The sequence below is a fragment of the Bactrocera oleae genome, chromosome 4, assembly GCF_042242935.1.
Source record: "Bactrocera oleae isolate idBacOlea1 chromosome 4, idBacOlea1, whole genome shotgun sequence".
Classification (NCBI taxonomy): Eukaryota; Metazoa; Arthropoda; class Insecta; order Diptera; family Tephritidae; genus Bactrocera; species Bactrocera oleae.
In genome coordinates, this window is record NC_091538.1 from 1,113,294 (window position 1) to 1,139,353 (window position 26,060).

Genomic DNA, 26,060 nt, shown 5'->3' on the forward strand with positions numbered 1-26,060 from the left:
TCAGGGTAATTTCGCGAATCCCGTATATGAATCCATGTACGCGGATGCAATTGTCGAGCCGGCGGCGGTGGTTGAGAATGTTTTGAATACGGCACCTGATGAACGCAAGGGCTTGCTGCAGCACTCACACGACGACACAACTACACCAGACATTCTTTGATGATTAACTACGAACGAAATGTGTTAATCTGGGGATCACCTCAATCGTATAGGTTAGAAGAGTAAGAAAAGTAAGAAAAGTTTAATAGCAAAGCAAAATGCTATGTAGCACCAACAACTTTCACAAGCAGCCATTTAAATAGCACATATACGAACACACTGCTATTTAAATACACATACATACATGTAAAGGACTGATAGCGTAACGATTTTTTGTATTTATTAGTTTTCCATGTGGGAAATGCTATTTTCTCAATTAGCGTGATTAATCGGTTTAATACAAAGATGGTGTTTTAGAGTTAAAATGAAAAATGTCAATAACAAATTATAGGATAAAATTAGCAGATTCATTGTACAATCAAGCACAGTGTGCAGTGCATATTGAAGCAATGTTTTGTAAATAGTCAATAACTAATTAGGCTGGTGTTAGTCGAGCTTAAAAATAGCATATCAACGCCAGGCAGTTATTTGTATGTATGTAGTTAGTAACTAAGGAAGGGCAATGTATGTGTTTGAAATTGTATATTTTATATTTTACGTTTTAATTTTTTTTTTCGTTGAAAACAAACGCCGTAGTTAAGCCAATGACGAGGTAGCAAATTAATCGAATTATGAAACGAATAACTGTGAATAATCTTGCTATTTGCCTTATGTGCATTTTCTTACTTATTTCTTTTTTTTGATATTTTATATTTACATATATGCGCCAAAGTGTTAAAATTGTTAATTCTTCACAGAAAATTGAAATTGTGTAGGAAAAAAGGGATATAACGGCATACGTACATATGTATGCAGCAATCTCTTGTTGTTGTTGTAGCGGTAGAACTCCGCCGAGTTGGCCGGCTAAAAATGCGGGTCCGTTCCGGTTACGTAAACCCGGTATGTAGCAGTCTCATTGGGTGTGGTCAATTGATACAAGTAATAGTGCTATATTGAACCTTATTGCCATGCCTGATAAACGATTTTCGTTGAAGCTTCATTAATAAACTAGTCTTTTAAATTCGTACAGCTATTATTCTCAAAGAAGCTCTTTAAATATATGTACATATACGTATATTTGTACAATTGGTGCATTTATATACAACCGCAGAAGGTCTTCAAGAAGCCACATACCCGGAATATTCCAAAAAGCATTTTATTGTAAATAACTCCAAAAATGAATGAAGACTTGTATATGCCATTACCTGTAAGATTAATTTTTATTTTAATACAATACAAATGACTGTTTACTTCGTCGTAGACTAGAATCGATAACGAATATGTTTAAAGACTTTAAATAGGTACTAATATACATACATATATAATATACATACAACATATTTACTGGTTAAGAAACGAACAAATGCTTGCATTTAAATGAAATCGTGAGATTCTTCAATAGATTTAAGTTTAAATTTACAAATATGCACACATTACTATATACTAAGCTATAAATGCTCCCATTGCTCCCATGCATGAATATGTATGTATGGATGCTTGATTTTTGAGATGGCAACCCGCCAGTACGGCATGAGTGAAGTATGCTGTACCGGTGATCTGGTACATTATCACTAACTAGTGAGCTAGTCAACTAACTAGTCTCTCACTAGTGAGCCTTACTGGCGGCCAATTGTAATATAGTGAAACACACACACGTAACATATTTAGTTGATGTAAATTAAGTAAAACAATGATGTTTTAAAAACGAATGAAACTGCACTAAGAAACAAACATACATGTATACATACAAATGTTTTCCTTTTGTAAATTAAAAAGCGAAATAAAAGTTTTTCGAATCTCCCAAGTCCGTTTATTGTTATTGTATTATATCTTCTAACAATTTTTGAAACTTAACTTCACTGCACCGATACACTGGAGTGTGCAATAAACTGGTATAATCGATTCCGAAGACAAAAGTTTCAGATGCGCGCAAATGGTCCCAGGTTATATTAAAGGGTTATCGGGAATGTTTAAAAAAAAGGAAAAAAAAGGTGTCTCGCTTGCTGTGCTAAAACTTTCGATATTCCTTTCTTTAAGTAGATAAATAACAAGCGTTGACATTCGCAATTACTACCAAAAAAATATTTTGATTAAGTATTTTTATTAATGCTTACGTCATATGGGGGAAATACGCTCCGTCCAAGTTTTCGATAAAGTCTATAGCTAGTTCTTGCTGTTGAGAATTTGATATATCTACATATATTTAAAATAAGAATCTAAACTTATCTATATCTATTTCTAGATCGTTCGGAGTGTAACTTAATTTCAATTATACCGTATCTGATCAGTTCGTTTACTTATATCAGAGAATGTAAATGATTCATTGATCTCTGCTCTTGTAAATGTATGTATTCCAACAGCGATGTTAAGAAGGGTTTAAATGAGCACATGTATGTATGTACATATTGGTGTTTGATAAATAAGAAATTGTGCAATGTTAGCAAGTCTTGGCTGTGTCGTAGAACAAAGAATATATAAAACAAGAAAAAACGTTAACTTCGGTTGCAACGAAGCTATAATACCCTTCACATACATTCATACAAAGGTTCCTTACAATAACTTGATACCGATCTAATTTCGTGAAGATGCCTCGTCAAATAAAAAAGTTTCCCATACAAGCTCTTGATTCCGATAGTTCAGACAGGTGAAAAATTCCAGATCGATAGCTTAAAAACTGAGGGACTAGTTCGCGTATATGGCTAAATCAACTCAGCTCATCATGCTGATCATTTATGTATATATTTTATAGGGTCTCCGACGTTTCTTTCTTAGTGTTACAAACTTCGTGGCAAACTTAATGTATACACCCTGTTCAGGGTATAAAAAGCGTAAACGGAGTAGTTCACAATAATCACTGTGAGCCGAGCTAATGTCAATAAACATACGGTAAACGGAGCTTAAATTGAGATATCGAATGATAAATTCCAGAAGCAGAAAAGCGTCAAGTTGTTGAGATCTATATAAATATATGCATGGGAGATCGGTAAATAATGGAAAATTATGACATTTGTACCGTTTTTATTCCGAACAGAAAATGTACAATATGTTAGAGAAACTCGATGTCTAATGCCTTCCGTATCAAAGTTTTGGGTTTGCCCTAGTAGAGTGCTGTCATAGCCGGTACGGCTTAAGACATTTCCGCAGCGAAGTTAAACGGCGCAAAAGTGAAGTTCAAAATCAAATAAAGAGCGTATATAACGTATATATATAAACTTTCTGATTTACATATTATTGTACATAAACGAATATATTATGTTATTTAGAAAAGTGTATTTAGTTTGACTGGCTGGACGTTAGTTCCATTGTTTTGTTTGTATTTTTTTGTTCAATTTCTTCAGTTTTCGTAACTTCACTTTTGCCTTCCTGCATGGGAAAGTAATCAATGATGAGGGCCACATCATCAGGACGGCAACAGAACATATAGCCCAGCGTTGGCAGACGTCGCAAATTTCCAAATGTGCTATTTCTTAACCATTCAATTTCGTCACATACATCAAACTCACAGAACTCATCATGCGTTGGATTCGTGACCTGTAAAAATTGAAAAAAGAAGTAATTGAATTTTCAGTCGATTTCTTAAGTCGATATTCTTTTCTTACATAAGGTGAATTGTGAGCAATAACCACAATATCGTCTTTTTTATCCTCATCTGCAGAAAACGGAGATTGCAAATAGGCCCAAATATACGTAGGCGCCGTGATTGCTATGCTATCCTTTTGAACGGTGACACTTTCTTGTACGCAATTTCCCCGACCCGAAGGTGCTGTCATATTACCGTAAGTGCCCATATGAACGAGATATTTTACGGAGCGCGTGCGTTCCTTCAAGGCCTCGAGGAAGTAGCGCCAGTTATGTTGACGTAGTTGGCGCCACCACATGGTGTTTAAAATGAATGCTTGCCTTTCAAGTTGACTCTTCAGCGGTTCGTTTTGCAATAAAGTGGTATAATCGAATTCGAAGGCATCGAAAAGGGTATGTGATTTGCGCAGCTTATCTCGGGTCTCATTAAAAGTGCGCTGACTGTCATTTATTTGAGTAAATTTAAATTGTTTAGAGGAAGCTACAGATATTAAATTAGTGAGTACTCACCTCATAAATGGAAAATACGTTTCGAGGTTTCGAATCTTTTGGTCTAAGTCTATGGAAAGTTCATTAAGGTTTTTCTTCTATTGAAATAAAAATAGAATTTAATGTTAATGCAAAGGGAAAAATTGAGAGATTATGTAAGATTAACATTCCATAACATTCATCACCTACCTCATCGAAGATGATGGCCTCGCTATTCGATTGTGCTATGAAACTGATAAATTTCAATTTAAAATAATCGAGATCATAACAGATACCCGCTTTAATATCACTTGCCACCGTCTGGATCGGCGCACCGATTGCAAAAGTCATGTAATTCTCGCAATTCGGCAGTATTGTTGTACTTTCATAAAGATCATAGTTCGTTTTAGATCCGCACAGAATAGTCATTTTTGTACTAAATGCGTTGAGAATTCCCGTTATGCCAATTTGGTTATCCCCATCACAATTGAATTCTGCGGTGTTTGAGGACAAAAGCTGGTCGATCTGAGTATTGTAGTATCTGTTGATTATAGATTTTGCATTAAATTAACGACAACAAATTCTCTTTTTACATACTTATGGGTGTGCTCGTATACCTCTATCGCTCATACTAACTTACTTATCTATAACTTTCTTATAAGCCAATCCCGAACTGCAGTATGCGGTAATCGATTCTCCGATATCTAGTTGTATTGAAGATGCTTGTGATTTGAAAATAATTTTTTTTGAACCAAAATTTTGCCCAAATAAAGGAGCAGGACTTAGAATATCCAGTTGACATGCAGATATAATTTCACATCCGGTCACGATCGTGATAAAATATATAAGAGTGATATGCGACATTGTTGGCCTCACCGCTTCGTTAATAATCTATAACTGAAATTCAATATTAAGCACACCATGCTCGTATGCTTACTCGTTCACATAAACGATGGAAATTATTGTATATGTATGTGTATGTGCATGTGTTTATCTCATGATTGTCGAGCGAGAAATTCATGCATACATGAAAAAGTGCGCCAAGGTGACCACAGAGTACATCAAAATGAAGCGCATTCCATATAAAACTTGTGACCTAATAAATTTTGTAACGTCCTAGTGCCGGGCCACTCCAAAATTCATGTGCGCGAAGTAACTAACGCAATGCTGTTGTAGTAAGGAGCTGGTATAGAGCAATGAGTTGGTTCACAGCTGCATTACTGAATCACTACCCTAATTTTCGAAGAGGTGCTATCAGTTCCCATTAGTAAGCTTGGTGAGCAGATTTTTAAGCCTAGTTACCGTTACTACTGCCAATTTACGTCTATTTCAAGCGGTTGTTAACTTCTTATTCTCTTTACGCTTACTAATCGGCTAAAGAAATCCTTCGTACGAACGTAGACAGTATTTTGGGTAGCAAGATGCTTTCGCTGCAAACATTTATTACGTAAAAACTGCAGAGCTTCTAAAATGCTTATGTAACTATGTATATGATTGATCTATTAATTGGTGTAGATCTATAGATACTATGCTGCGATCTAAATATAATTTATTAATTGATTTGGTTTCCTTAAGCGTTTGGTTATATTATAAGGTTTTATTGAAATCCATAGAAATGTTGAAAAGTATAACGTTCCAAGCTGAATAGAGCATATTTCACTCTACGGTTCTCTTTAAAGTTTTCGCCGGGTTTTCGCTGATTATATTCGCACGTTCATATATATATATATAAGAACTATTATTACTATTATATTATATTATGTATTGCTATTCATATACCTCTACTCCGGTTTTTAGCTGATAAGTTGCAAACCTGTTTGTTTAATTCAACATTTGTAAATGTATGTGCTTTCTTGAGTCAACCCGAAACTTATTTTCTTTTGAATATTTTTCCTTGAATTGATTGCTCACTAAATATCTCTCGAGTTTTCATTGCAAGTATTGCGTAAACCTTTATTAAAATAAATTTTACCAGATACTGTCAATAGATTCTTTGAAGTAGAGAGGAGCGCGTATGACTAATTAGATAGCAAATAATGAAGCGGTGCGAGTTCAATGCTAGTATTTTTACTCAATTTCGATTCCGTCACTTTAAAATCTTGTTATTATCACCAAATTTTGGTAAAGAGTCAAGTTTACTGTTTACATTTCTAATATATTCTATTCTATTTATTAACGGCCAATGACTGTCCTCTAAATTGCTTTCGCCCATAAAAAGGATTCCTATAATTATATATTATATTTCTATATATTTCTTGCTTTGCAACAGCTACATAAAATTATATTAATATTGTAGAATATTTGAGAGGATATAAATTTTGTTATATTAAATTGATAACAGTTGCGGTTGATTATGCTGTTGATGAGTGCAAGGTAACAGCGGCAGTTGTTGTTTTCAAGTCTTTGGTGGACAGCGGAAAGTGCTCGATGATCTTCGCTACTTCTTCCACATGACAACAGAATGTATAACCGAATGTTGGAAAACGGCGTAAATGTCCAAATCTGCTCTTTTTTAACCAGACAATGTCGTCACAAATATCCTTTTCACAGAACTCCGTGTGGTCTGGAGCCTCTATCTGTAAGCGAAATTGAGTAAAAATAACCGTAAGTGTGTTATGAAGACTTATATGGTATGTTATAGTTGACTTACATAGGGAGAATTGGTTGCTATTACAACAAATTCCTCTGCGGTATTCGGTATGAGTGGTTTCACATATGCCCATATATATTTAGGAGCCGATACAGCCAAGTCACTCGATTGTACAGTTACATCTTCTGGCTTGCCTTCTGGGTTCTCCTTCGCTGGCATTGTTGCGTTACCATATGGTCCTATAAATATTATATATTTCTCAGAATATGTTTGTTTTTTGAGCGCATTGAGGAAGAAGCGCCAATTATTTTGACGTAGCTGTCGCCACCACATCGTATTAAAGACATAGGTAAAATCACCGAATTCATTGCGAAAATAGTCGTCTTGCAGAATGCTGTCGTAGTCGTATTCGAATGCATTGAAAAATGGATTTGCATCGCTGCGCATAACATCCCTTGACATATTGAAAGTTGACTGGCTGCGAGTCATTAAAATTGAAAAATTTAAAGGTATACATAACTTTGACAATACATACATACATACGTATATAAGGTGAAAATATTCTTTACCTCATAAAATCGAAATAGTTTTCAAGATTACCAACTGCCTGCGCAAGATCGACACCGAGTTCGTTTGAAAGGTTTGTCTTTGTTATAGATATAAAAAATTAAGGATATATTACATAATCCATATGCATTCAATCATATTTTTAAATGGCATGGAACTGCCAAGAGGACTCACCTCGCTTGAAATCCAAATATCGTTTCTTTGGTAAGCTATATAGTTGGCATACTTCAGTGCGAATCTCTCAAGATCATAACATATGGCTGACTTAATAACTGTACCAACTAACGGTATATTTTCGCCAATTGTATAACTCATGAAATTATCACAGTTCGCCAATGTTCTTCTACTCTCATAAAGGTTTGAACTAGTCGACGACGAGCAATAAATTGTCAAGTCGGTATCATGGATATTTTGAAATTGCCCACTAGTATAGATGTAGCCGTCATTGTTACATAATAGCAGTGCCTTTTTACGAAGCGCAATGCTTTCAGGATTTGTTCTGTAGCCCCTATATCCATATAAACATTCATGCTGACGCACATAAAAAATTACAAAAATTTATTTGAAAAATCCGCTTACCCATAGACTATGCCGCTCGAACAATAAACCTCTATACTATCATTCTCACTAAGTTTTATTCCACTTGCTTTTGCTCGAAATGTTACATTTTTGGAACCGAAATTTTTCGTCAATAAAGGAAACGGATGCTGCACATTTAATCGACAAGCTTTTGCAAAACTAAAAACTGTTATAATCAACAAAAATAGTTTCATATTTGCTTCAAACATCGTTACAATTCCCCACTCAGATATAATGAAACTGACAAAGGCTTCGGCTGGGTCTGTGCATTTTATACCAAGCGCCTCTTATAATTTATAAATGTAAACATTGTTGCTTGTTTATACTGGTTATAGGTATACAAGTATGTATGCATGTATATAGATATACAAATTTTGCTGAGACATCATATTTCTACTCGAACATTAATGCGACATTGCGATTTCATGGGATTATCATTGAAGGCACTGTCACCGATTGCTTTTTATTGAATGCATAAAGCTATACTTGTACTATATGTATAAAGCCGACGGATTTTTTCTTATAGCAAGCAAATTATGTGATTGTTAATATTCCATTCCATGTTCTCAAAGATCTCTTCGATATCATATTGTGTGGAAGCATATTAAGAGAGATATCTGCCAATTCTCGAATAAAAAGCACACAAGGGGTCAATAATTTCGTTCATAATTTGATTATAAATTATTAGTGACGACGAAGAATTCTTGCCTCGAAGTACTTTTCATTTTCGTCCCTAACAAACCAGAGTTTGGTAAAAATGGGTGCGTTGGTATTTTAACTCCTAGCTATGATTGACAGGTTTCTGTAGCTCTAATAAAGAATGGAGTGGAAAATTATTAAAGCATCGAGGCAATGTATGCAGAGCCACTGCACTAACTAAAACCGTGAGATAATACCTTCTTCTAAGCAGAGTCCTAGCAAAACAAAGCACTGTTGTAAAAGTTAACTTTTGCAAACTTGCTATTCGATAATATTTCTAGAAAACTGTCTGGTCGGGTTGAGAGTCAAACTAGTTGGAAAATTGTTTATAATTCCTGGATTTCACTGCAGGTAAAGAAAGAGAAGTCAAATTACTTCTCTAAACTCAGCTGAAGGTTTAAAGTTGCATACAAACTTACCGAGTATTGAACTGAAATTATTTTTATTTAAGTAAAATGAGTATACATTTTGGTTATTTGTGTTTACTCAAATAACAAAATTCAAAACTAATTCAATAATCGTCTTCTAATATTCTATCATAATAGGTAACCTCCTCTACTGTCTTTAGTGTAGTCTCACTATCAGCCATATCAGTAAAGGGAAAATGATCGATAACATTGGCGACCTCGCCTGGGAGACAGCAGAAAGTGTAACCAAGCGTTGGTAGACGTCGCAAGTAGCCGAATTTGCTTTCGTTCAACCACTCAATTTCGTCGCACATATCAACAACGCAGAATGGATTATGATCTGGGTGTTCAGCCTGTGTGTATATGTAAAGGTGTACAAGGCATTTGTATATGTACAATATATGTATAGTATTTATGTTTTTGCAATTGGAATGTATTGCTGTATTACTTACGTAAGGTGAATTATGTCCGATTACAACAAACTCCTCCACATCATCGGTAGCTAGTGATTTCACGTATGCCCACATATATGCCGGTACCAAAACCTCTGTGTCACTAGTTTTGACGGTTAGTAATTTCGGTTTTGGTGAAGTGCAATTATTCGTAGCCGATGGCAAGCTGATGTTGCCATAAGTGCCCACACTAACTAGATACGATCTTTTGGAAGATTTCGTTCGTTGGTCGAGCGCTTCGAGGAAGTAGCGCCAATTCTCCTCCCGTAATTGACGCCACCATATAGTATTAAACGTGTCCGAATGTTGGAATTCTCTCCTTAGCGATTCGTCCTGTATTAAGCTTTCGACTTGAAATTGGTTTGCCAAAGCGCTATTCAATGAGTTCTTACTGCAAATAGCACAAAAATATAGTGTGTTTATATGTAAGTGCAAGTTCTATGTAAAAATAATTAAAACTTACTTTATAAGATCAAAGTAGTTGTTTAAATCGTTGGTTTTCAGGTCGAAATCGAGACTTACAGGCAACACACTATAGTTATGATTCTATTATATTCAATATGTACAAATACATGTATGTTTGTTAAAGGATACGTGTGCTGCTTTAGAAAAGAATGTGCATACCTTTTTAAATAATCGGACATTTATCGAAGAGGCGACATACATGGCGAATTTCAACGATAGTGTGTCCATATCGTAACAGATGCCAGCCTTGATCTCTTCACCCACATCAACGTGTTTAAAACCGATTGCGTAATTATTGAACCCATCACATTTTGGTAAAGCTGTGCTGCTTTCGTAAAGTTTGAATTTTATTTCATATGCGCATGAAACATGTACGTTTTTATAATCAACATCCCTAATTTTAATCTCATTATTCAAGCAATCGAACACAACTGTATTTTGGATTCGAGATACGAAATAATTTCCATAGGGCCTGTATTGTTATAAAGGCAGACACGTTTATTTAATTAAATAAGTGCTGTAAGTGAGGCATTGAAATTGCCTCTTTCTCTTACTTACTCTTGTATTTTTACTTTCAGTTCTCCATCACTACAATATGCCTTAACTGAATCTTCAAAATTCACTTTATTTTTATGCGCTTTAAAGACTATAGCCCTGGATCCAAATGTCTGCGTGAATAATGGCGAGATTCCGTCAACCGATAGTGTACAAGTTGACACATAGTCAAAAACAGCGGCAACTGCCACAAGGAATACAAAATTTTTCACCTTTAACATTTTCACTTCGTCTACACAAATTTTTTACAGAACTGTACAAGCAGGGATTGTTGAAGCTCCTTTTATACACAAAACGTCTCAATGCTAATATACATTTTAATACTGGGTGAACATTTTCAATCCAAGACTGTTTGCTTCAAATGCGCGTTTTGAATTTCAATTATTTTTCAGCAATGTTGGCTTTGGGTCGAATGTTTGGTGGGCATGGTTAAATAATACTATCATAAAATTGTTCATACATACTTAGGTATGTTCGATCTAATATGAATATAGCGAGATGTCAACCGTAGACTCACTGAGCGGTAAGTGTCGAAAACCCAAAACATTTTGATAACTGAACTCCAAATTTAGTAAAACTCTTTTACTACTTCATAAAGAGGCAAGATATTGCAGCAACACCCTATAATTTGTTATCTGAGTTATTTAACTTCGTATACATGATTTAATGAAACAATACGCCACATATGCTGGTTATACAAGTACAAGGCTTGCAATCAAGTTGTTGTAATATAATTATTAGCGCGAAATCTGCTCAAACATTTTCAACCAAGTACTTTATCGCATTACTGCTTGGTAATGACTTTGTAGCAAACAGAAAAAAGGTTTCGTCTAAAAATAAGTTCTTTATTCGAAACTGATAACCGTTATTTTTTTACTTATTTTGCTGCACTAATCCAATGGAAATTGCTTGAAGAACTGTGCCACCTCTTCTGGACGGCAGCAGAATACTATACCGAAGGTCGGCATCAAACGTGTGTGGCCAAATTTGCTCTTCTTCAGCCAGTCAATCTTGTCGCATATATCGTGACAGAATATTGCTGAGCTCCTCAGGTAGAACTGAAAAATGATGAATTTATTTGTAAAATTTTGTTATTCAGAGCAGTGAACATGGAAGCTGGTACTTACATAAGGCGAATTGTAGGCGATGACAACAAACTCTTCATTCACGTCGTCTTTCAGTGACTTCAAATATGACCAAATATATACCGGCGGCTGTACCACTAAACTGCCGACCTCAATCGACAAATGATCACCTTCGGCGGTTATGTTGTTGCTGGAAGTGTCCGGTATTCTCAACTCACCTGAAGTGCCAACGTACACCTTGTATGGGATGAGCTTAGAACGTGCATCCAGCGCGTCCAAGTAGAAACGCCAATTACCAATGCGTAGGTTGCGCCACCACATTGTATTGAAGATGTGAGCGAATTCGGCGAATTCGTCCTGAAGTGGCGTATCCTGCAACAGGCTGACATAGTCAAAATCGTAGGTCTCCAGTATCGACACTGCTCGCTTGACATTACCCAATTGTTGGTTAAACTCAGCTTGGCTGCAGAAAAAATAATAGTCATGAGAAGTTTTTGGCTGGACCATAGAAATTCTCAAGCGAAATACGCTTGCAGACATACCTCATAAAAGAAAAATATGTATTAAGATTGCCGAGTCTCGTTTTGAAATCTACAATCAATTGATTTTGACTTAAGGCCGAACTGTTTAACTGTAATTGCAAAGGAAATGTTAAGCGGACTAGTTCAATTTTAAGATATTTCACTCACATTGATGGTTTCACCATACTTAGGTCGGTAGGCCACGTAGTTGACGTATTTGAGCGCGAGTGTGTCGAGATCATAGCACATGCCCGCCGATATGATATCCTTTACATTCGGCACAGCGAGACCCATCGCATAGTTCATATACTGCTTGCATTTCGGCAATTTTGTGCCACTCTCGTATAGTGTTAGCGTCCACGGATCCTTGCAGCGAACATACACCGAATTAACGTTGGTATCCTTGTAAATGCTGGAATTCGCATTTCTATAATACAGTCGATAGCCTTTATGGCACTTAAATTGCTTACTGCCATCCATATTGGTATTCTGCGAGCTACCATTTAATTTCGTTTGAATACTAAAAAACAAAAACGAAGGCATTTGTATATGTACGCATATGTCGTTGACGAGGCGAATCAATGCAATAATGTAATCACTCACAAAATCCCGGTTAGACAGTGCACCTCCACTTCGTCCGTTTCATTGAGCTTGATCGAGCCCTCTTCCTGCGCGTACATGACACGTTGGGCACCGTCCGTCTTCATTACCACCGGCAAGTTGTCGTGGAAGTGCAGCACACATTCGGCGTGCGCACGCACGACAATGCTCAGGAGCAGCAGTGTTAAAGCAACGAAAATCATCTAATTGTCGTTTTAAACAGTTGATACAGGTTGTGTTGCAGCTTGCGGCGCTTAAGATGTCACGAATGCAACTATATTCTGCAAGTGGTACACTTGGCTTTTTATTGATACTTAGTTTTCGTGAAGGCATTGATTGGCAGTTGTTTTGACGGCCGGTGGACCACCCGATTTGAGGGGGTGGTGCAGCTAAAAAGATGTTTTGTTGGCGGCAGCAGCATTTAGTATCGCTGTCGTTCGCTAAGAAAACATCTGTGCGGTAGCTATTGAGGCGCGGCAGCTTCATTCATATATTCATAACATAAAGAGCTATTAAACGCATGTTTGTTGCTGCGTGCCTTTTCTAACGCTCACCAAACAAACAGGCGTTCTGTCATGTCAATTTCGTGTACCGTCTTCGGAACACATGCCAGAGGACTGTACAAATTGCACCTACACCGATATTTATGCAAATTTGAGAACTTTTCATGTGATTTCTGATTTTTATTCACATATTTACCTATGTGTTTATATAGATATGTATGTATGCACGGCGAAAGTAGTAAAGTGTTGAATGAAATACGAATATATAAACAAAATGTGCAGGCTTGCAGACATACTAAATTTTTGCATATATACAAGAACATATGGATTTACATTTATACTTTATATATGAATGTATGTATGTACTATATATGAATATGAAAATATTTCCAAAATACCATGAAACATTGAAACCGTTGACGACATATACATATATGTATATATATTTGTATGAATCATCTACTATATATGCATATACAAGACCAAGTATGAATATGTGCATGTGTATGCACCACAAGATTTATTTAAATTAACGCCAAACAAAAAATGTCGATTTAAAAACATTGGGCCAATTATGAAACAATCAACCGTGTGAATTTCATGAGAACAGAAAAATCTCCTTAATATTCCCATGCACTATGTATGTGCAAGGTAAAACAACAATAAGAACTGCTGCATACGAGTACATACTCGTATATGTATGTATGAACACACTTACAGACTTGTTAAAGGCATACTCGTATGTGTCTTTAAAAAAGGAATCAAGAAATACCCAAAATAATAATCGGAGCTGCAGGATGAGCAGCTCGAGCAGAGAAGCAATGAGAATGAGCCTGTGTAAAGTGCGGCAGGCAGTAGATTCCTGCGCTATCGCATAACAAGTGCACAAACACATAGTGCGTACATTAAGGTGGTTCAAATTTTTTTGAAAAATATTGAAAATACACAAACTAATTTTATCATAGTTATACTCTACCTTTTTTAAATTTTGTCCTTCTTAGCGAAAATATTGCGCATTGCAGATACTAAAGTTGTTAAGAATTTGGCTAACGACTCGACTTTCAATCGATCCAATAACGCACAGTTATATTGTTTATTAGTGGTTTTGAATGTTTCCCATAGTCGAAAATAGTTCCATGTGAATACCAAAAAGGCCGGCCTTCGATGCTTTCAGGCGTTACTGCCTTGCTGAACGCTTATGACGAAATTTTTAAAACACGAAATTCAATATTTTCCACACTGAACAAAAAAAAAGAAAACAGCGGTGGCGTAAATTTGAGATCAATAACTTGAGAACGATTGGATAAAATGTCATAAAGTTTGATCATTCTAGTTAATGTTAGTGCTCTAGACCAGAGCGCTCTCTCGACTAAGCGAAATAGTTTTTAGCTCATGTAGCATCGATTATGAATAACAAATCAGCAAAATCACAGATTTTTAACGTTTGTAGGTGCTTTTTTCTGTTACTAAAAATAATGATCCACCTTTATACATTAGGCACATATTTACACTATTATCGACAACAACAAAGAAATGTAAAATCAGAAAAAGTACACAATAAAAAAGCAGCAACAACTACAAAACGGCAACGAATTCTCAGCAGCATGTCAACACTTTCGAGTATGTGTGGGAATTATTCCGCAGAAGCGAAAATGAACAAGTGAAATGAGAATCCACGCCTACGCACACAAAAGCGACACGCATGCACATACACGAGTGATGCATAGACATCGCCGGCGCACATGTGCCTCCTAAAGAGGTGTGCGTGTGAATTAACGATTATTAATGCAAGCGAAAGGATATGAAAAAGGATAAACGCAGTTAAAGGAAATGAATTTTAATACATTTTATTCACTTTTGATTTTTTCCATGAACTTTTCTGTACACATTTTCTTTATTAAACCACGGCGTCGCGATGAACGTGTGAACTTGGCAGCTCAGGTGTAGCGCACTGCTCTGTGCATGTATGTGTGCGGTGTATCAGCATTGAATTCTTATGGTACACGCTTAATATGCATAGCGGAAAAGGAGTGTGTTTGTTCCGCCATCAAGCCGGCGATGCTTGTGTGTGTGTGTGTGCAAGTAATTCAATCATTTGCCTCTCTCCTGGTTCGCAGCGGAAATGCTGCTGTCGTGTAAGTGGCAGCACGCAATTCGAGTGACTGCCACACGCTTACTCTTCTGACAATTAAAAGCGGAAGTCAATTTGTTTGCCTTTACAAGGATTTCCCATTGAAATGTTTCGAACTGTACCGAACCAAAGGTATTATCTGTCTGATAGCTGCTGTTAGTAGCAAGTTTTAAAAGAAATTTGGTTGCTGGTTCTTCCGAAACAACACTCAAAATCACATTTATTTATAAGCAAGGAAAAATCGCAGTTTTTATACAAAGTTAATTCATTCATTTAAGCTTCACACGCACACACATGTAAAAGGCCGGTTTAATGCACAGCACACTGTTTACCGGAAGTATTGTTGGATTGTGTATACTTAACGGTATTATTCGAATTTATCTCCAAATGCGAAGTCGTAGCACCACCTACTGTAGGACCTTTGAAAGCTTACCCGTTCCATTAAGTCTCATATTTTCTTGTAGCGCAATAAAGGGCAGTGTGACAATCAGCTGATAATAGCAAAGTGCTCTCAATAATTTGTCGCACACCGTATTTACGTATGTTTGTGTATGTTGTGCGGAAACGGCCTTCAATCATAATTATTCGCACTTTGTGCGAACGTGCGAACTCACATACACACATACACACTTACGCATACGATGACGTCTATGATTACATACAAACACATAGAAGAGTAATATTTGCTTGCCAGCATGCATATGTGTGTATGCCAGGCCATATACATATATATAAAACTACACGTATTTTGATAAGACTCGCGTGTGTGTGTGCTTATGCTATACAAAGCCGCAATATTTTGTACTACTTACAATCGTGTGGTGCAAATATTGATAAGCATGTATAAAATTAGCCCAACTCCGGTTATCGTTGCTATAAAAAGCCGATCCACGCCAGGGAAGTGCGATACATCAACGCCGTTGAACAACAAAAAGGTTGAGTGCCAACGTCAGGTCCAGTGAATTCAACGCAAACGCAGTGTACAAAGGAAGGCAGGCGTTTTCCAAGCGATTAAGTCCACACACATATAATACTTGTATAAGAAACAAAATAAGCTCTACTATGTACCACTTTGTACGTATTTGAATAAATATTGAGGTTGTTTTGTGCCTTAATCGATCAATTAAGCCTAATTCTTTCTCTTAATTTAGAACATCAAAATAATTGAACTCTTTTCGTTCGTACTACTCCTCTCACTGCAAACGTTGACTGCACGGCCGCTCAGCTCCTACGACCACAAGTCAGCCACACAGCAGCCTTACGATGCCTTGCCAAAGACGAGAGGCAGAGACCCTGTCATGGTCACTGAGTTCCCACATGCCGTCGATGAGCCAATATTACACGAATTGGACGCAGCTTTGATGAAATTGGCCAATGTTTATATGCAGGCGCTTTTCTCCGGCACACACACGGCTGAGTTGGAGGCAGAGTTGGCTGTCTTGGAGCTGCGATTCTACGATTTGTTAGACATGCTTTACAGGGAGGATCGTATGCCAGAATATATGAAATATGAGGCCGAGGTCACGCATCAAATGATTGTCTACAACTTGCTGAAGAGGCTCTTTGGTTACGCAAAGGATGATGAGGCCGCGTAGAAAGCTGATGGAGGTGGTGAAGGCAAGATATGAAGATCGCGTGAGCGCCAGAGTTAGCAGTAAATAATGGGACTCGCAATGATCAGCTTGTAGCTCAGCTGACTTTTCTCAAAATAGTGGGGTTATTGTGTCTGGCAAGAGATCAAATGGTGAATGAAATACTTAGTGCAATAGTGGTTATGAAATTAGGGTTTTAAATGTGTGCTGTGCTTCGAAAGAGAATACATTTAAAGAATGCTCCTGTAACTCTTGCAAAGTCCAAGCAGTGACATTTCTCATAATGCGAGTATTTTGGTATAAATTGTTATTCGAGAATGAAAAAATAGTGTGTACTTATTACAGAAACACAAATTGCATACAAATAAAACGCTACTGAATCACCCCTTAATACCCTTAAATAAAAAAGCAGATATTTTTTAAATATTTTGAAAATTTATTTCCACTTTTGGTTTATACATCCACTCTTAAAATACAAATCAAGTAATTAATTTTTCTACTTTGCTCAACATTTTTCTTGGCAAATTGATGCTCTCTAAAGAATTCAATTTATTTAAAAAGAATATTTGCATGTCTCTTCAATGGAATAATAAGAATAATCATTTCTCAAATAATTAAAGGAATATATAAGGTTATAAATTTCATAAACGCTCTTCTCTTAAAATATGATCACTTGTAAATCCTAAAAGTATGCTTAATAAAATAATATAAAAAAACCCAACTTAATCACGAGGCAGCCAACGTCCACTGACATTAATTTCTAACTGTATTTTACTTATACTTTTCAATAATGTGAAAGTGGCCGCCTTGTATTGATCTTCAGAACAAACAAAGAACAAGCGAATTAAAATTAATTAAACTTAAAATATTTTTATTTTTTGGTATTACTCGCTAAGTCAATGAAAACATCAAATTGAAATATCTATCAATATTATATGTACATACATATAAACATACGAGTCGTATGGCAAAATTGAACAACCTTAGACGAGAATATTCAGACTTAAAACATAAATAGTCTCTTCATAATTGAATTAAACACAAAAACAAAAAGTGCTTATGTTAAAGTGATTATGCAAGCATTGGTATATATGTACATGTGAGTAGGCTTACATCTGCTTCTTTCTATTGGCTAAAAGAAGCTTCTGCTTAAAGACTAAAATGCGAGTTTGCAGTGTTCCATTTCCAATAACTACTTTCAACACTAATTCATGTATAAAAGATTCAAAAACAAACGTCAAATATTAAATAGAAAAAGAAAAACCTTAAAACTTAACATTGACACGTGAGTGAACAGAAAACAAAATAGTTGTTGTTGCACTGAAAAATCTCAATAAAAATCGCCACATACATCTATAATTCGTTAAGTTGATCAGCTATTCATCAAGAATAGTTTACAGCTTTGACGATTGAAACACACAGCACCGCAGCTTTGCCATCTCTGAATCGCACTTTGCGCCAGACAAAGTCGACCAGCTCAGCGCATCACCAGGGGCGCCACATATTATCGCCATCTTCTTTCAGCTCCTGCAATTTGTGCTTTTGCTTAACCAAAGCGGCCTCCGATGACGTCTCATTTCGTTTATTCAAGTCCAAAGCAATTTTTTTGCTGGCTGGTGCCTCGCATGCATCGCTCGAGTCCGCTTCATCGTCTAGCGAGCGTTTCTTTGAGGTGTTCAATTCGACGCCACTGTCGCTGCTGGTGCTAGTGTTGCAACTATTGCCGGCGCTGCCACTGGTGGAGGACACCTGTTGCTGCTGCAAATGCAGTGACAATTTGGCAGTGCTGCTGGGAGCTGACGATAGCGATGCGGCGGAGCTGGTTAGCAGGGATGACTCGGCGCTGGTTGGTGTGGAAAAAACACCGGAGAAGCTGTGCTCCTGCTGATGGTCGCCGGTCACATCTAGCGGTGGAGTGGCTGGTCGAGAGCCGGTGAAGTCGGAGCTGGTGTGCATGAGTGAATCTTCGCCCTGGCTAGACACCGATGAAATGGGACTGAGCGGTGGGCTGTTGGTGGCTGTAGAACTTTGATGATGCAGTTGATGCGCGGGTGCAGCACGTTGTTGCTGTTGCTGCGTTTGTAGTATGCTTCCAGCTAAGTAGCCGGCATTGCTATTTAGCTGAGCGCCATTGACTGGGGCTGCCACATTCACCTGCAGCTGCGTTGGCGCGACTGGCGGTCTGCTGAAAGCGCTTAAACGCTTGTAATTCGCCGCAAAGTCATTGATAGGGATGCCTGTTGCGGGTATGCCCGTGCCACCTGCAGTGCCTGTTGTTGCTATTGCGCTCGTCGCTGGAGTTGTTGCCGTAGTGGCATTTCGGCCGTGCGGAAAGTTGGCAAATGGTGCGGCATTGTTGTTGTTACTCAAAATATTCGCATGCACTGTTGTCGGCATAATGAGTGCGAATTCGCCGGAAGGCAAACGCGATGGTATCAATTGTACGCCACCCATTTGCACCGGTGGCATGGCCGATGCTGCTGCGGTGAGGTTGTTGCCGAAACTACCATTACTGCTGTTGTTGTTGTTGTTGTTGTTTAAGTCTTGTGGCATCGGCGGAAAGAGCGCGGCAGGCGCGCCGGCAGCAGCAATTGTTAACGGATTGGCGGCCAAAGCAGCACCAAACAAACTGCTCGTGGCGGAGATGCCCATGCCTAGTTGGCCGCGATAGCCATTATTGAAGTTGCTCATCGAGCCAAGTTGTTCCAAGTTACTGGCGCAGCTGTTGAGGTGATTGGTGAGACGCTGCCGAACCATAACATCAACGCCGTCCAATTGGTTAATATATCGATTGACTTCCTCGGCGCATTCAATGAAGCCGGTCTTGAATTTATGCACCACGGTCGGATCGGTTTGAATGGCCATGTTGAGCTGTTGTCGCTGAACGGATTGCAAGTGCTTTACCGTCATCTCCAGAATGTCGGCCTTCTCCAGTTTGGTGTGGCGAGCGGGCTGTAAAAAGGAAAGTAAGGTTTCATAAGTATTTACATGAAAGTGTTAGTAAACAACAAAGAAAACAATTATAATAATAGCATTTTTTCGATACATAATATTCTTGAAAGATTTGCTGCCACTTGTGCTCAAAATATACAAACTCGGGTCTATAGAAAAGTCACGAATAACGGAAAGGCTTTGTCTCAACCTGGGAATATCGATTTCAATGCTTCTGCTTCAAGCTCCACAGATCTTTGCTTTTGACGAAATGCTCAGCTATGCATTCAAGTGTTTCACACATTTCCGTGAATTGAAATATTTTTGATCTTTCGCTTGTTTGCTGTTTTTTTCATACAGCTTCTAATTGATTGCAATTTGTACGAAAAATCCCACAATAAGCTTCAAGCAAAAAAAGCGAAACCGCAGAGCATTACGCCGAAAACACAGTGTGGACAGAATCGGAAGGTGAAAGCGTAAAAGAGGTTCAGTAAGCAACACATATACACATCTATACTCATATGTACAGCATATGACTAAACTGACCACGAAACTGCTTATTTAGGTTCGAGTTAACAGAATCCCTTGAAAATATCAGTATACTATTTGTTTTTGTATTTGGCTGCCAGAAGAAACATTGATCGCTGATGATCGGCACACGATCGTGACAGACAACATAAAAATGAGCAAAAATAGCAAGCTGCCGGGATGTCGGGAGGCTGGAATGCAAGCGAAGCTGGAGCAAACACGTGCGCTGTCAGGCGATGTGTGAAGCTACTTGTAGTCGATGGCAGATCAGCCAAACACCTAGGCATATAATATGTATGTATGCACGTGGAAGATCACTTATGGACAGCCAGAGTGCTTTTGTAATCTCGTTGCAACCGTCTGCAGCCGATGTTCAAGCCAAAAGCCACAAGATGGCAAAGTGCAATTGTTCTGTGGTTTGTTGTCTTTTCTCATTCGCCTTGCTTTTATTATGCTGATGATCTGCGCTCGAATGCAGCGGCTCTTCATAAAGCGCTGATCAATGCACTTGCATACACACACACAAGCATATGTAGCGTCCTCATCGTTTTTCGCATATTTGCTTTTTTTTGTCTCACCGCTGAATTTTGCTGATTCACAACTGCTCCACACGTTTCTTTGTTTGTGTGTACTCATATTTGTGTGTGTGTGTGTGCTGACCAAGTTTCCCACGCAACACCTTCGAATTGGTTTTTTTGTTGCCATCGTTAAGAGTGTTGTTGCTTATATTGTTTACTTTTGCTACTCCTTCTTCTGACGTCTGAAAGCGAGCGCCGATCTGCCTTACGATCAGCAACTAAGTTCAAGTTCGCTCTCAACCAAAGCGACGATTCTTGATAATGAAGACCACATAATCATTATTATGGTTCTTCTGTTGTTGGCGTTTTTTCTCACACTTAGCATTCGAAACTAACAGCAGGATAATTTTATTTTTCGTTTGGTTGTTCAATATTTGTTCGTGTCTCATAAACACATGCAAGTAGTGCTTGTTGGAACATTTTTTCTTGGATTCTCGCTTTTATTCACCGTCACATCGGCCCGAAACAGGTTCCCACTCAGTGGCCTCGCAATTTTCTCATATTGCCCTTTAGCCTGAAACAAGTGATTCTATCATCGTCAGTCGTTCGCTTTTATCAACGCCGCCAGTGCTGCCGTCGGCTTGTTCAACACACTCAAAGGACATGCGTTTTTTGCTGATCCATTCTTATCCAACTACACGCTTTCTTCGATACGGTGTCTTTAAAAGAATTTTACACTCAATTTAATTGTTTATAACAACAAGGGAATATAATTTCCAACAACAAAACCACAAGGTGTATTGGCGTGGCGCACCGCAGGACACTCCAGCAACAGCGAGTCACTGTCGGCGAGCATTAGCGTGCGAACCACTTGATCTTGCCATGATTTGTTGTTGTTGTTGTACTTTTTAATTGATTTCGTTGAAATTTGACGCCACTCAGTAATTGATTGAAGCAGTTTAATGACATTCTCTCCGCCACGAATTAAGTAACTTTTTTAGAAATTTTAATGCAAAAGTTGAGAAGCGAAAGCCTTTAGCCATACTTGCTTGCTGCACAGATAGCTACATAAATATGCTTATAGGTGGAGATTTGCATAAAAAGTGGAAATACTTATCAGCGAGTTTACTTGTCCTATTGAACTTAGCAATTTATAATATACGAGTACTTAATGATTTCCGTTGATCTTCACTGATCTTTGTGAAATGCGATCGCTCATTGCGATTTCGCTCGAAAGTCTACAAAGTAGATTAAATATGTTTTATACATTTTAAGCGGTTACACCTAAAAGAGGGTGTGTGCGAAGTGATATAAAGCGAGTTGTCGAAACTTCGTTAACTATAATAATTCTACAAGGCACTATTTTCCAAAAAGTTTTAGTGTTTTTAAGTTGTATATAGTTTCAAGAACTTACGTCTTTCTTCATTGCTTCCAGAATTAGTGATTTCAGCTCGTTCAGGCAGTGATTTATGCGCGCTCGCCGTCGCTTTTCCATAATTGGCTTGTTCGTCTGCAAAATAAAATAAATAAAAAATGAGCAGCATGTCTATTCTTTGAGACAGAAAGTGTACATGGTAAATGACAATGTATATATTGTAATTTATTAACATTGCGGAGGTGCAGAGAATAGTCTTGGTTCATCGGTGCAGTTTAGACTCTTCGTGAATCTAACGGCAATATAGATGACATACCCATTAAATCTTTTGACTAAACTTTTCCTTTTATTGGTGCCAAATTTCCCGGTTTTGAGAAGGATTTTATGTGTGACAGAAATAGGTTAGAGCTTTGACATAGCCACCCGAAGGCGGTCAGCCGCTTTCAGGAGATAAATTTAACATGTTTTTCGAAACACCAATTGAAACAGCGCCACACATGTTTTTGAATGAACACGGATAGCAAAAAAAAAAAAAACAGAAAGAAACTCACTTTCTGTTGTTGTGAGAGGAATTTAATATAAAAGCTTTTTAAGTAAAAAATTAAAGTTCCAAGATATTATTTACTGAATCAAATGAAAAAGCAAAATTTTGAAATTTTTCGGAACAAGGTTCCAAATTGTTTCAAAAGTAAAATGTTTGCTCCAAAACTAAGTGTATCTAATTTTACTGCATTTTGTCTCCAAAGCGTTGAGAAATTATCCGTTTTCCGTTATGTATTTGTTCACTAATATTAAGCATAATTTCTTATTTTTTTAATTTTTGTACCTTTCTCAGCTCTGCTTTCGAAAGTCCATGCGGATTGGACATTTGACCCTGTCCGTTGCCGTTTGTACCGTTATAGCTATCGCTATAACCGTTAGAGCAATCGAAATCATCGTCCGAATGAAAATCGTTTTTGTAATCCATTTTTGTAGTTCCAATAATTGCAAGTTGTTGTTTATCCAAATATTTAACGGTTTTGTAATCGAAAACCACTTTGAACAGCAACAAAAATGTTTGATATTTTTAGCTTAATCAGTGAAATAATCGCACACAGAAGTATAAAATGATTAAATTAAATATCCTTAAACACAACACTTAACAGAAAACTTTGGTCTACACAAGCGACTTAAGCGCAGTGTTTTTTGTTTTGCTTTTTATTGCACAAAATTTCTCAAAACATTTCTTAAATCAATTAGTAGTGCTTTAGCATTTTATTTATTTTTTTTTTTGGTGATTTCTTTCTGATTCGCAACACTTATCGAATTTTGCAATTCGTAAACAAGTCTCTTAGTTCGAAATATTCGCTAACATGCTTTAGCAGTTCTTTTGCATCGCGCACAACACACGACCACGCGCGTTCAACTCCAGCAGGATACTGATCAACAGGATAGCGCACACTCAGAACGATCCTTATGTTTGGCAGAACGGTGCTTACGAATGCGCTGCCAATAGACGAGGATCGCCACAGCGTCGATGACGAGCATGCGCACGAAGTCACCAAGCCAGACAGCGACTGCACACACGACTTGCACACGAATAAACGACGGCTCCTTTACGTATTTTCTCACGCTCAGCAAAACCGGCTGCTTTTGCACTTTTATTACCTGAGTCTGAGTCTGAGTCTGAGTTCTCTGCCAGCGCACCAGTGAGTTATGGTGTGCCGTTTGTTGGCGTGTTGGTGGTGGTGTGCGTCGTCGTGAGACTCCGCAACAGCTAGACGTTCAGCCAGCCAACAAGACTGTTCACCAAAGCGCACAGGTAAGGCGGCGCTGTTGTCTACTTTTCAGTTTGTTGCTGCCGCTATTGGATGTTTGTAAGTGTCTTGTGCGCTGGGAGGCGCTCGCAAAAATTGATGAGTATGTGGTAGCCGCGTCTGCGAAACTGCGCTTACGGCAACTGTGGCGGTGAACTAAAGTCGAGAGTGTGTGAATTGTGTTGAAATGTATCGACGATGTGGCAGCGACGGACGCGACATTCCACCGCGCGTTGTGCGAAGGGGGCGAAATTCCTCTGCATGGTCACTTTCCGCTAATCGTGTGGATGTGGGTGTATGTGTGTGTATACGAATATTACCCCTATTGTCATCTTTTTTATCGCAACATCAACGGGGTTACATACACAGAAACAGTTGTATTATATTAGCCTTTCCATTTATTTAAATGACGGATATGAGTACTGAAATTGATACAGTCCAACGAAAGAGAAATCACTCAACTCAACTGCAGAGATTTTCATTTATTCATATATGTTTTATATACCATTTGGACATATATATATATCAATTATACGAATTGGGTATGTAAAGCCCCCGCTTAAGTGTAAAACTGTGATTTATTTTGCTGAAAAAAAAACACCATGTACTAATTCAAAATATTTCAGCGGATGTAGTGGCATGTGAAGAACTGATATGTTCATGCATATGTATATACATACGTACATACATATATATGCAAAGCAAAAGAGTTATCCGAATTTATTCTGAGTTATACGATACATACGCCTTAACCTTAAAAAAAAAAATCGACACTAATTTCAGTATTGAACTTTTCTCAACTTTCACTCAAAGAAATTACAATATCATTTAATTTCTATTTATTGAAAATGTCTACTTTTGTCCAAAAAGGTGCTATGGCTTCGCTCATAATTGGTGAATTATTAAATTGCAGATTTCCATTATATGCACAAAGCGATTCGGTGCGCTTGCAGCTTCCCGACTCCCATCACCACTCGTGTGAAGAATACAATGCACACACACCTAAGCAGAGTTTTTCGATTGGGGTGTCGGGTAGGTAAGAAAACTTTCTTTTGCTCTCATAATGCAAATGCACATACACACGCACTTAAGTCCATGCATGTGACGTGCCTCAATATCGACAGCTGCACTTCAAGACATATCATAACTTGGGCTGTACGCAGCATGGGCGACTTAAGGAGGCAGGGTAGGTTGATCGGTCGGTCGAACGGTTGGATGATTGGTACATCGATATGGGGGTTGGGTTTTTGTGTGAGGCGCACATACTAAGATTAAGATTTCGGCACAAAAGAAGCAATGAAAAAGCAGAAGTCATTAAGGACGTTGGGATGAAGTTGACGGTGGGTTGCAGGCGAGCAACAGCTGTCGCAGCAATAATTAAAATTGGGCGTGGGAAAGTGTGAAATGCTTGCGGCTCAGACAGCGGAAGATATTCTTATACATATATATTTATGTGTGTTTGCGACTGATTCATTTAGTTTTGTTTGTTTTCAAGTCCCATACAATTTGCACGAGTCAGACGCGTTGCTACTTTTATGGATATTCACTAGACGTCTGCGCACAAGTCAAATTGTAGTTTCGGAAATTTGACAGCTGCAACATTGGCAAACGAGTGGTCGGAAGTTCAATATTATTTCAAACAATATCAATAAAAAACAATAAATTTAAAGATCGTTGGACTCTTTATAATGGGTGCGAAACTGTGGTAAACGGAATTGGATTTATGGAAGTTGAAAGGTTTTTCGCTTTCTAATCACGGCTTTATAACTATGGTATATTAATATTATGTCTCAGAAGTTGACTACCGCAGATAATTGCGGACAAGCAGATAGAAGAGTACAGGTATATACATATATTCTCTAAAATTATATAGGGTTGCCTAAAGTGGAGCCGAATTGAAATCTGAAAGACTCGGATATCACTCTAACTTTTAGGGCTTTTCTAATTACCGATGTAGCACCATAAGCTCTATAATTTCATC

At 37.8% G+C, this 26,060-nt stretch overlaps 7 protein-coding genes across 11 annotated transcripts in view; 2 read left to right on the top strand and 5 right to left on the bottom strand.

The window, feature by feature from the left end:
- Positions 1 to 1,942, top strand: part of LRP1 (LDL receptor protein 1) — a 69,357-nt gene extending 67,415 nt beyond the window's left edge. For all 4 annotated transcript variants that reach the window (XM_036374501.2, XM_070109024.1, XM_014236487.3 and 1 more), the window contains one exon: positions 5 to 1,942. In XM_036374501.2, the coding sequence (XP_036230394.2) occupies positions 5 to 160 (156 nt within the window). In that variant the 3' untranslated portion in view covers positions 161 to 1,942. The remainder of the gene's footprint in view (positions 1 to 4) is intronic.
- Positions 1,943 to 3,320: 1,378 nt separating this feature from the next.
- Positions 3,321 to 5,091, bottom strand: LOC106618663 (uncharacterized). Its single transcript, XM_014236486.3, has 5 exons — positions 4,826 to 5,091; positions 4,396 to 4,726; positions 4,228 to 4,304; positions 3,738 to 4,158; positions 3,321 to 3,669 (listed from the first exon to the last, which is right to left on the bottom strand). The coding sequence occupies exons 1-5, from the start codon at positions 5,047 to 5,049 to the stop codon at positions 3,412 to 3,414; spliced, it is 1,311 nt and encodes a 436-aa protein (XP_014091961.3). The 5' UTR covers positions 5,050 to 5,091; the 3' UTR covers positions 3,321 to 3,411.
- A 1,323-nt stretch (positions 5,092 to 6,414) lies between these two features.
- LOC106618651 (uncharacterized) lies at positions 6,415 to 8,174 on the bottom strand. The gene is made up of 5 exons (XM_014236466.3): positions 7,922 to 8,174; positions 7,517 to 7,850; positions 7,345 to 7,421; positions 6,836 to 7,253; positions 6,415 to 6,761 (listed from the first exon to the last, which is right to left on the bottom strand). The coding sequence occupies exons 1-5, from the start codon at positions 8,128 to 8,130 to the stop codon at positions 6,537 to 6,539; spliced, it is 1,263 nt and encodes a 420-aa protein (XP_014091941.2). The 5' UTR covers positions 8,131 to 8,174; the 3' UTR covers positions 6,415 to 6,536.
- Positions 8,175 to 9,043: 869 nt separating this feature from the next.
- Positions 9,044 to 10,771, bottom strand: LOC106618652 (uncharacterized). Its single transcript, XM_014236467.3, has 5 exons — positions 10,503 to 10,771; positions 10,104 to 10,416; positions 9,943 to 10,025; positions 9,480 to 9,870; positions 9,044 to 9,380 (listed from the first exon to the last, which is right to left on the bottom strand). Exons 1-5 carry the CDS (start codon positions 10,718 to 10,720, stop codon positions 9,132 to 9,134), a joined length of 1,254 nt encoding a protein of 417 aa, XP_014091942.3. The 5' UTR covers positions 10,721 to 10,771; the 3' UTR covers positions 9,044 to 9,131.
- A 552-nt stretch (positions 10,772 to 11,323) lies between these two features.
- Positions 11,324 to 12,985, bottom strand: LOC106618650 (uncharacterized). The gene is made up of 5 exons (XM_014236465.3): positions 12,709 to 12,985; positions 12,274 to 12,625; positions 12,127 to 12,215; positions 11,627 to 12,047; positions 11,324 to 11,557 (listed from the first exon to the last, which is right to left on the bottom strand). The coding sequence occupies exons 1-5, from the start codon at positions 12,906 to 12,908 to the stop codon at positions 11,390 to 11,392; spliced, it is 1,230 nt and encodes a 409-aa protein (XP_014091940.3). The 5' UTR covers positions 12,909 to 12,985; the 3' UTR covers positions 11,324 to 11,389.
- A 3,215-nt stretch (positions 12,986 to 16,200) lies between these two features.
- Positions 16,201 to 17,324, top strand: LOC106618629 (uncharacterized). Its single transcript, XM_014236432.3, has 2 exons — positions 16,201 to 16,413; positions 16,491 to 17,324. The coding sequence occupies exons 1-2, from the start codon at positions 16,402 to 16,404 to the stop codon at positions 16,932 to 16,934; spliced, it is 456 nt and encodes a 151-aa protein (XP_014091907.3). The 5' UTR covers positions 16,201 to 16,401; the 3' UTR covers positions 16,935 to 17,324.
- Positions 17,325 to 17,353: 29 nt separating this feature from the next.
- Positions 17,354 to 24,355, bottom strand: dpn (deadpan). 2 transcript variants are annotated; one of them, XM_014236513.3, is made up of 3 exons: positions 23,110 to 24,355; positions 22,323 to 22,418; positions 17,354 to 19,883 (listed from the first exon to the last, which is right to left on the bottom strand). In XM_014236513.3, exons 1-3 carry the CDS (start codon positions 23,248 to 23,250, stop codon positions 18,417 to 18,419), a joined length of 1,704 nt encoding a protein of 567 aa, XP_014091988.3. In that variant the 5' UTR covers positions 23,251 to 24,355; the 3' UTR covers positions 17,354 to 18,416. The 2 variants fall into 2 exon arrangements, with proteins under 2 accessions (XP_014091988.3, XP_036230396.2); XM_036374503.2 differs by lacking the exons at positions 22,323 to 22,418; positions 23,110 to 24,355 and adding an exon at positions 20,409 to 20,606.
- Positions 24,356 to 26,060: the final 1,705 nt, after the last annotated feature.